This window comes from Dermochelys coriacea, chromosome 2, assembly GCF_009764565.3.
Source record: "Dermochelys coriacea isolate rDerCor1 chromosome 2, rDerCor1.pri.v4, whole genome shotgun sequence".
Lineage (NCBI taxonomy): Eukaryota > Metazoa > Chordata > Testudines > Dermochelyidae > Dermochelys > Dermochelys coriacea.
Window position 1 is genome coordinate 223,223,564 of NC_050069.1, and position 9,348 is coordinate 223,232,911.

General features: G+C 43.0%; 1 protein-coding gene across 26 annotated transcripts in view; it reads right to left on the reverse strand.

Annotated features, from left to right (window-relative positions):
- The window catches only part of PPP1R9A (protein phosphatase 1 regulatory subunit 9A), a 266,680-nt gene extending 260,651 nt beyond the window's left edge, over window positions 1-6,029 (reverse strand). For 7 of the 26 annotated variants that reach the window (XM_043509282.1, XM_043509272.1, XM_043509280.1 and 4 more), the window contains exons 1-2: window positions 5,371-5,502; window positions 1,282-2,984 (exon numbers count right to left, since the gene is read on the reverse strand). In XM_043509282.1, coding sequence (XP_043365217.1) covers window positions 1,282-2,751 — 1,470 coding nt within the window. In that variant the 5' untranslated portion in view covers window positions 2,752-2,984; window positions 5,371-5,502. Of the gene's footprint in view, window positions 1-1,281; window positions 2,985-4,996; window positions 5,289-5,370; window positions 5,503-5,949 lie in introns of those variants that run through there. The other 19 variants (XM_038392376.2, XM_038392380.2, XM_038392371.2 and 16 more) reach the window with 10 other exon arrangements.
- Between the last annotated feature and the right edge of the window lie 3,319 nt (window positions 6,030-9,348).

Consider the following 9,348-nt stretch of genomic DNA (forward strand, 5'->3'; position numbering starts at 1 on the left):
TGTTCCCTTTCTAATTTGGTAGTGTTTAGCATTCACTCTGCATAGCTATAAATGACTATACAAGGGGGAAGGCAATGGAGAATCAGGTACATCTTCAATGGGATCAAATAGGTGTAACAGTGAACAGAATTTGGTCCTGTAACGGGAATTTAGTTAACTGTGTTGATTATGTGTGAGCTAGAAGAGAATCCAGCTCACTCACGTGCAGCTGGATCCACAAGGATGGGACAAGTTCCAAAATGTTTCTTTTTTGACACTAAATTAAGTAGTTGTGGTCTCAAAATACATAGAGGAAGCAGATGAATCAAACAAGATGAAATTATTTTTACAGTGTCACTTTTCAAAAAAGAATCTTATTTTTCTCTTAGTCTGCACCAGCCCAGTATTTGACTCTTTAAAGACTGTCGGGTGTGCCAAATAGCTTAGTGTTTTTTCAGTGTGGATAAGTGTCCATTGGTAACTACACTGAGATTATCAAACGCACTTCATTTGCAACCTATGAGTAATTCAGTCCTGATTCTGAGAAGTAAACCTCTGTTGTAACAAGTCATTGTGCCCCCTACTCTTTCCCCAACTTAAAACACTTGAATCAGACCACATTCTTAGATGTTATTTTTAACAATGTTTTACATCAAGTATATTTCAGTGGATTGACCTTTAAATTACCTCTAGTATATGTCAAAGTACCTAAGAAGCTGAAGCACCTATATGAATACCTACTTATGCATGAAGAAAGACTGACTGGTGAAGAAGCTAGCAACAAAAGGATACTGATGCAGATAAGTAAGATTAATGATCCAATAATAGTGGATCACAGTTGCTGGTCAATAGCACATTATATTTCATACCATACAGTATTTCACTCTAGTAACTTTAATTCTTCACAGATGTTCTTTAAAGTAAGAGTCGCTGTTTGGAATGCAAAAGTTATTTTTAAATTTCAAAAATAATGGAAATATGATGGTCACCATATAGACACCTTTTATATTTCACTATGCAATTTATATATTTATGTTTAAATTACAAAGCCTCACAAACCTGAAGCTCATTCTCAATTTCTACTGGTTTAATCAACCATAAAGTAGACTAGGAAATGAGACAGGGTCATCAGAACTCATCTTCCTTTAAATCATTTGAAATTATGCTCACTTGCCAGCTGCAACTAAAAAAAATGTCTCAAGAACCTCTGCAATCTTTTCAGAACCAGATGCAGCTGTCAAAATCTACCCTGAACAAATTTAAGCTCAAATAAGAATCAAAAGTTCAGGGGAGGGAATTTACCTTAATTGGAGCACTGCTAAACTTAATTTTTCTGTTTGCTGGGATTTCATCTTCATCTGGCAATCCAATAACTTCAGCATATTCCATATCAGGTTCATAATAGTTGTTTTCATCACTATCATCTTGATCATCCTGTTCTGTTCCTGTCTCTCCCCAATCAGAATTATACCTTGATCGCACCCTGTAGACATTATAGTCAGAGTGCATATATACATGTGAACTCTGAAAGTTATTCAAGTCTTCCTGGACTTCCTTTCCACTGGTATCATCATAGTGGGATTTAGTAGCATCTGAAGCTACATCTGCTGCAAAGTCACCACCTGCTACCAAGTTTCTTGGTATGTCTGCAGCTCCAGTGCCAACACAGGCACTCTCTGCATTTTGTGAATGTTCTTTTTGTTGTAAAGAAACTTCTGAATCTATTTTTTCCTTAGTCCTGGTACAGGATTCGTCACGCTTTTCACTGTTAATGATGCTGGCCAATTCTTGTTTAGTTGCTGCACAAACATCAACAGGATCATAACTTGCTTCCTTATTCTTCCTTATTTCTTCATTTGTTTGTGATACTGGCAAAGTGCTTTTAGAAGCTTCTTCTCTTATTATTGAAGATGTACTGTTTTGCTGAAAGGTCTCAGCAGATACTGAACTTGTAGTTTGTTTGGCTGGTGAAGACCAGGCATTACCATCTTTTAAAGGACTGAATCCATCAAGGTTTGCAGCTGTGGAGGATAGATTTGCAACAGTAGAGGACAGGTTAAGTGGGTAGTGACCAGTTACAGAGTATTCTTCATTGTTTTCTGACTTTTCTAAAACGATTACACTATGTGAATCGGTGTTTTCAAACACTGCACTGAGCTGACTCACTGTTGGAGAGACAGTCTCTGTCCTTGAGCTAAGACTGTCCAATGAATCAGTACTGCCTCTATTAGACTTTGAGCTACACCACTCATCTTGGAGTTCATTGGAAACTACTCTCTCTTTCTTTGGGGAATAGCGATTGGAATGACCCATTTCATGAACATTTCGCTCAAACATCTTTCGAGTTTCAGTAAACTTGGAATAGGAAGGACCATCGTGCACAGCATCAAATCTACTAATCCTTTCTGAAACTGAAGACTCTAGTTTTACAACTGAGCCATCTGTCTTCTCCACAAATTCTTTGGGCCTAATTCTTCTTTGAGGAGACAGGGGACCACTTTTCCCTCTGGTTTTAGGGGTAACTCCAGTGCTCTCACTGGGCTCCATGCCCATCTGCATAAATAAGTTTTTAATCCTGTTGACGTTTGAGCCATATTTCCTCCCTCTGCTCTGCTGAGAGGCCTCTCCTTCAGCTTTTGTTTTTTGGTCTCCATCTGATTTAGGTTTGTCAAAGGTGCTTTTTAGTGCCTGGAACTCAGTTCTATAAGCATTCCTGTGAGGAGAGGCACTTCGGAGGGTTGATCTTTCTCCTGAAGACTCTGTTTTCATCATGTTTACTTCAGGACTGCAAAACCAATGTACATAGTGACTGATATACCACTCTCAGTCTTCTGTTACTAGTGAGATTCTGGTTGAGAAGAAAGTGCCTCTCAGGTGGCACTGGTCTCCATCAGGGCCATATTCAGTAGGTATTCTGACAGATACTATCTAAATATTTGCAAGCAACCATGACAGCAAACAAAGTGGCAAGACTGATGGCTTTCCAGAACAAATGTAGATTTAACCTGCAACAGAAAGTACAACTTTTTGAATCGAGTCATGCATTTTTATTTCTTCAAATCTAAATCAATTACTTCAATTTTAATAAAGTTATTTGATACAACTGATATTTAGAATAAAAATTACAAAACAAATGCAAGGATTCATCCTTCACACAGCATCATTATCAAAATACACACATATGTATTAAAATTCTACAGCAGACTCAATTTGCTAAAGATTCAACAATTAGACAGTCTGAAAAAGTTTGTATGCTCACATAAAAGTAAATTTTCTTCCAAGTACTAATTAACATGTCACTATTAGACAATGAAACATAGCAGTTTTGTGATGTTCATATGTATGCTACAAACATATTACAACAAACAAATTTGTCTAGGTGAAACAATTACAAAGAATAAAATTACAAGGAAAATGATATCACCAATGTTTCATTGCAGTCAAACTTTTTGACTGGAGATGGTAAAGGACAAAATAAAGAGAACTAAAATCTCTGTGTTATTTATGTCTAGGCACGAAATACTTCATGCAAACATGATGACTGTGCTTCCCTGAGCTGCTAACACTGCAATTCCACGTAGGGTGTCTCTGAACTACACAACAGTATGCTTTTAATGGTGTTTCTATGCAGAGAACGATCATTCAACAATGAAACAACAGCTCAAAAGAATTAGAAAAATTGCACCCAAAGGTATCATTTAGTGTTGAAAATAGTTAAGTGAAATTTAGTAAGACTTGCCCCTTTCCACTTGCTGTATTATTTTAACATGACAAAGAGCATGGAAGCATTTAGTGAACTGCAAAAAAATGGAGCTACAGGCTAAATCTCAATCTTCCAGGTCACATCTGCGCACCCACAGAGCTTCCAAACCAAAAAAGAAGTAATAAACTGCATTGAAAGTTACATGATCCAATATGATGAATTCAGACATTCTTCGGGGGGAGGGAGGGAGGCACTGAGTGGTGTTTAAGGTAAAGGATGAGAACTGGGTTTGATTCCAGCCTGAACATTAGCCCAGAGAATTGCAGGAGAACACCACATGATTAATAAAGAGCTAAATCTCTCTCATTAGCGTCCCTCTGTTTCCTAGTCTTTCCTCTAGGCTATAACTTATTGCTGCAAGCTTCAAATGCAATGCCTGTGGGCTGCTGTGCTCCTCACTCATAGGGAGGAATGCTATAGCACTGCAGTCACACCTAGCACTTTAGAGCAGGAAGATTATGGATCAGATACCTTACATATGTATTCGCCAATCTTTAAGCCTAAGAGGTTACTTTAGGCTAAGCAATATTATGTGGCTATTAATGCACAATCCCCTCATCACCTTCCTGAAACAGAACACACTCCTAGATCACTTCCAAACTCAAGCCCAGCTATCCATGCACAAGCAGTGGAGGGTTGCCCACAGCTGTGGCTCAACTGCTGTGCAGGGGTGCTGGAACAATTTGTATAGTGGGGGTGTTGAGAGCCATTGAACCAAACTGTAAACCCATATATGATAGAAACCACTTCAAACCACGGGGTGCAGCAGCAGCATCTCTGCTATTGTGGATCAATTTTAAAAAAAGACCAACAATTATGGGGGGGGGAGGGTGCAGCAGTTTTTTCTTAGCTACCGATCATTTCCTTTTGCCTCCTCCTTTACAGACTCCAGCTGATGTTTCCAACGATTATAAGGAAAAGAAAAAGAAAGGCTAACTTGAGGCAAAAGGATCCTGTCTGGCGTCACTGAGCAAACCCCTCTGAAAGGGGAAGTGTTGCGAAGAACCGGTTTCTCCGAACTGAAAGGCGAGAGGATCCCACACCAGCGTTGGCCCAAGAACCACCTCGCGTACGAGCAGCTGCCCTGGCAATCATGGCAGGGAGCAAAGCTCAGTAGCCATGCACCCCCCTGGCTCCGGCTACAGCGTCTGGGGGAACAAAAGCTCCCGGGCATGTCTCCCCTTGGCGCGCACACAAGCTGCGCCCTAGTCCGAACTTCAGCCCCTGCTCCCCGGTGCGCGCACGGCCCCTTACCCGGGAGAGGAGCTGCCCGACGGGCTGGGCTCCGTCCACCTCGCGCGGCTCCCTGCGCGCTCAGAGCTGCGGCTCCTCCAGCCCCCGGCTCCGACCCGCCTGGGCGAAGGTAGCGCGCGGCTGCCGCCCCCAGCCTGCCAGCGGGCAGCAGCCTCCGACTCCGCTACTCAGCGCCATTGCAGGCAACGACACGCTCCGCGCCCTCGGAGCTGGGGGGAGGAGAACGCTCCCGCGGCCCGCCGCAGCCCGGCGCCCGCCCAGCGGCTTCCCGGGGGCCGGGCGTGCGGAACGTCTGCCCCGCCCGCGGGGGTGCGCTGCCAGCGGCCGCCGCCGAGCGGAGGCCGAGCGCGGGCGGCGGATGACAGGTGCCTCACCTCCGCGGCGAGCTGCAATGGTTCGTTCCGCCGGGGCGGGGGCGAGCCACGCTCCCGCTGCAGTCCGGCCGCACAGCGAGCCCGCGGGGAGGGGCGCTGGCCGCTGAGCCTGCTACGCCCCCCCGCCCGCCGCGCCGCACTGGGCCCCGAGGTCGCCAGACTTCCCCCCCCCCTCCGGGTCTGCGGGCAGGTCACTTCCTCCCCCTGCGCGCGGGAGAGGCGAGTCCCTCAGCGGTAGCCATGGCACAGGGGCCCCGCGCGCAGCGCTGCGGCCCGGCCTCACACGCTGGCCGGGGCGCGGGAACTGGCGCGGGAGCGGCGTGAATTCACCCGCCCGCCACCGAACAGCCCTTGCGGACCGCGAGCGCAGCCGCGGGCCGCTCTCCCTCTCGGGGCTTCACTGGGCGGCAGAGCCCGAGGAGTTCAGAGCCGGTGGGAAGGGGACAGAGAGGCACTTCCATGGGCGCGGGCCGTGCACCTGCTGCAGGCTCCTGGCGGCTCAGCCACCCCTGCTGTCTCTGGGATCCCTTTGAAAAGGGGCCCCGCCGGCTGGAGGTGAGAATGATGCTCCGTCCTTACCCCTCAGTCGGTGCAGACAGGCAGCGTCCTTCGCAGGCCAGACCGAAAGCAGCGGGCTTCTTTTGAGGAAGGGCAAAGCTGCACTCGAGCCTCAATTCAGCAATAAGCGCCACGGGAGATTTCATTGCCGGATCAGGACCTTGGACTCCCCCCCCCCCCCCGTTAATTTCCTTACGTCAAGTGTCTTTGCACAACGTGCAAGCAATTAAATAGTGGAAAAGATAAAAAACTGGAGTTACAATATATACTCATTCATACTGGCATTTCTATGTTGCTTGGTAAATATTGCTAGTGCTCCAACATTCCCCACAATAATTTCCAGGATTTGCACAGATGATAAGAAAAATTCCAGAGTAGGAGATCCAGCAATCTCTCCTAAAGTAGTTTGGGAAACTGGCACTCCAGAAGGTAATGATTTTTAAATCATATAGCAACTCACACATAGAGTACATTAATTTAATTGCTTAAGCATCCAGGAGATGGCTTGAGGATGTGTATGATAAAAAAAATGAAAAAACAAAAATACTGCACATACTTCCAGTCACTTGTGTCCTGATTCCATAAAGATTTAGGTAAGTGTGTCACTTTAAACACAAGTCGTCCCATTGGTTTTTTTTTGGGGGGGGGCACTAAGGAAATTGTATAAAGTTACACACTTTCTTAAATGTATACAGGCTTAAAGCTTTGGTTATCTAGTGAGTATCAAATGTACTCAATTAAAAAATCTCTCTCTTTCTGTGACATTCTATATCCAACACATAAATATTGATGCAAAAACAAGTCCCTTTCAAGATTGATTGCCTATATGACAGTGTTCCTTCTTTTTCAAAGTTATTTTAAGAAACTGACATAGTAAGGGACAGAAATAGAAATGAATTTAACAGAATTGGGATTCTTTTCCCAAACTCAAATTGTGCCTTTCCAGAAAATGTTTGCTCTTTGTTTGGGAAAAGAAAGTTTCAGCAATCCAAGTCAATTCGCTAGAAAAGTTACTAATATTTAGGAACAAATAATTCCCACCCTTGCTTAAGCATGGCAGCATCTAGCACCATGGGGTCCTGATCCATGACTAGGTCTCCTAGGCCAGCGGATCTCAACCAGGGGTACACATAGGTCTTCCAAGGGGTACATCAATTCATCTAGATATTTGCCTAGTTTTACAACAGGCTACATACAAAGCACTTGTGAAATCGGTGCAAACTAAAATTGCATACAGTCAGTGACTGCTCTATATACACTGAAACATAGATACAATATTTATATTCCAATTGATTTACTTTATAATGATATAGTAAAAATGGGAAAGTAAGCAATTTTTCAGTAATAGTATGCCATGGCATTTTTGTATTTTTATGTCTGATTTTGTAAGTAGATTTTAAGTGAGGTGTAACTTGGGGATATGCAAGACAAATCAGATTCCTGAAAAGGGTACAGTAGTCTGGAAAGGTTGAAAGCCACTGCCCTACACCCCAAAAAGCATCAAAACACTCCGTGTATTGCTATGTGGGAGTACAGGCACTTGACAACAGCTAGACTGTGCTGTGCAGAGACCACTGCCTATCGTCCTGACCAATATAGATAGTCTTAATTGTTTATGTGCACTGCTTCATCTGTCAATATCAATCTGTTGTCTTTTGGCAGTACTATCTCAAGTGAGGTTCCCTGGATCAAGACACAGCAAATAGAATAGGAAGGGCAAGCCAGGCTTTTGGAAGACTTCATTATATAATACTCAACCAGCACACAATCAAACAGTCAATAAAACTGATGATATCCAATGCAGCAATAGCATTCCTTTTATATGGGTGTGAAACAGGATAGTTTACCACAGACACATTAAGCAACTTGAAAATGTTCACATGCACTCTCCTCCACTAGTTAGACAAAGTCTTAAATATTAACATCCTTGAAAGTGCAAAAACAACCAGCATCGAGGCAATGATCATCAAAGCTCATCTAAGATGGACAAGTCATGTTATCAGAATGGATGATTATACATGTCCAAAAAAATTTTCTGTGGTGAGCTGAAATTTGGAAAATGCAGAAGGAGTGGGCAACGAAAAACTCTTCAAAGACACCATTAAGCAGAATCTCACCTCATGTATCATAAATATTGATAACTTCAAAGACATAGTCAAGGACAGACCTGAATGGAGATCAACTATCAGTAAAGGTTGTAAATGCTTTGAGGAAAACAGACTTGAAAAATTAATTGAAAAAATGCCAAGCGTTATTCCAAGTCTTCAGCTGGAGCCTGCACATTCCTGTGTGACATCTGTTCGCAGTCTTGCTCCTCACAGATAGGATTAGATAGCCACATGAGAATACCTGTGAAGCCGTCAGGTCCTTGTAAGATATGATAGACAGCAAGGTAGACAGTTTATGAGCTTCTTGGGGAGGGACTGTCTTTTTGGTCTGTGTCTGTACAGCATCTAGCACAAGATCCTGGTCCATGACTAGGTCTCTTACATACTACAGCAGTGGTAGTCAATTATTTTTTGTCAAGGACCAAATTTTGTGGTTAAGGTATAGTCAAGGTCTGGACTCCAGAGAAAATAAAAAAATCCAATGATAATAATAAGTAAATAAAAGATTTTGAAGTCAGTTCAAAAGCATCTGGCAATCCGGATTTGGCCCGTGATCCACCTATTGACTACCCCTGCACTAGAGTAATACAAATAATAAAGTCACACAGGGAAATTCTGTGTTCCCTGAACGCAGCTGATTCTGATATGCCAGAGTTCTCTTTCTAGCAGCATGCAGGGATAGGGTCTGACAGGTGGATCTGTGTACTAAAAGGACCAAGTGACTGAAGATCAAGTCTAGGGATCATGCCACAAACACTACTACAATTCAGTGGAGCCATGGAATAACTTCTTCCCAGCCTGCTGAGTCAAAGATTCAAACCCTCATGTTAGTCCCCAGTACAAAACCTAAAAAGGCCATAGTTCATCTTTAAATAGATATTTAAAAACTGCACGTTCCTCATCAGATTCTAAACATCTGAAGGTAAATTAAATTTTGGCCTAAACTGCTAGACACTGCCATTGTAAATATCAGTATCAATTTAGAGAAAGTGACAGTTCTTTGGAAATAAAACCACAAAGAATAACTTCCATAGAGAGTATTGCTTTAATAAAACTGGAAGTCTCCTTTATATGGACCCAACAGAGTGTAGTGATGAATAGAAACTTTAAACAGAAATGTAAATGTCTTATTTACTTTGTGCATACAGAACAAGCATGCAGAGCAGCTAGAAAACAATTTAGCAAGTAAGAGAGAGATATCCATGGGAGATTTGACATTCATATTTTATGGTACTGAGAATAAACACCTTAACAGGAGATGAAACATGATTGAAGTGAATTAAAATTTTAAGGAGATTAAATATTGTATTTT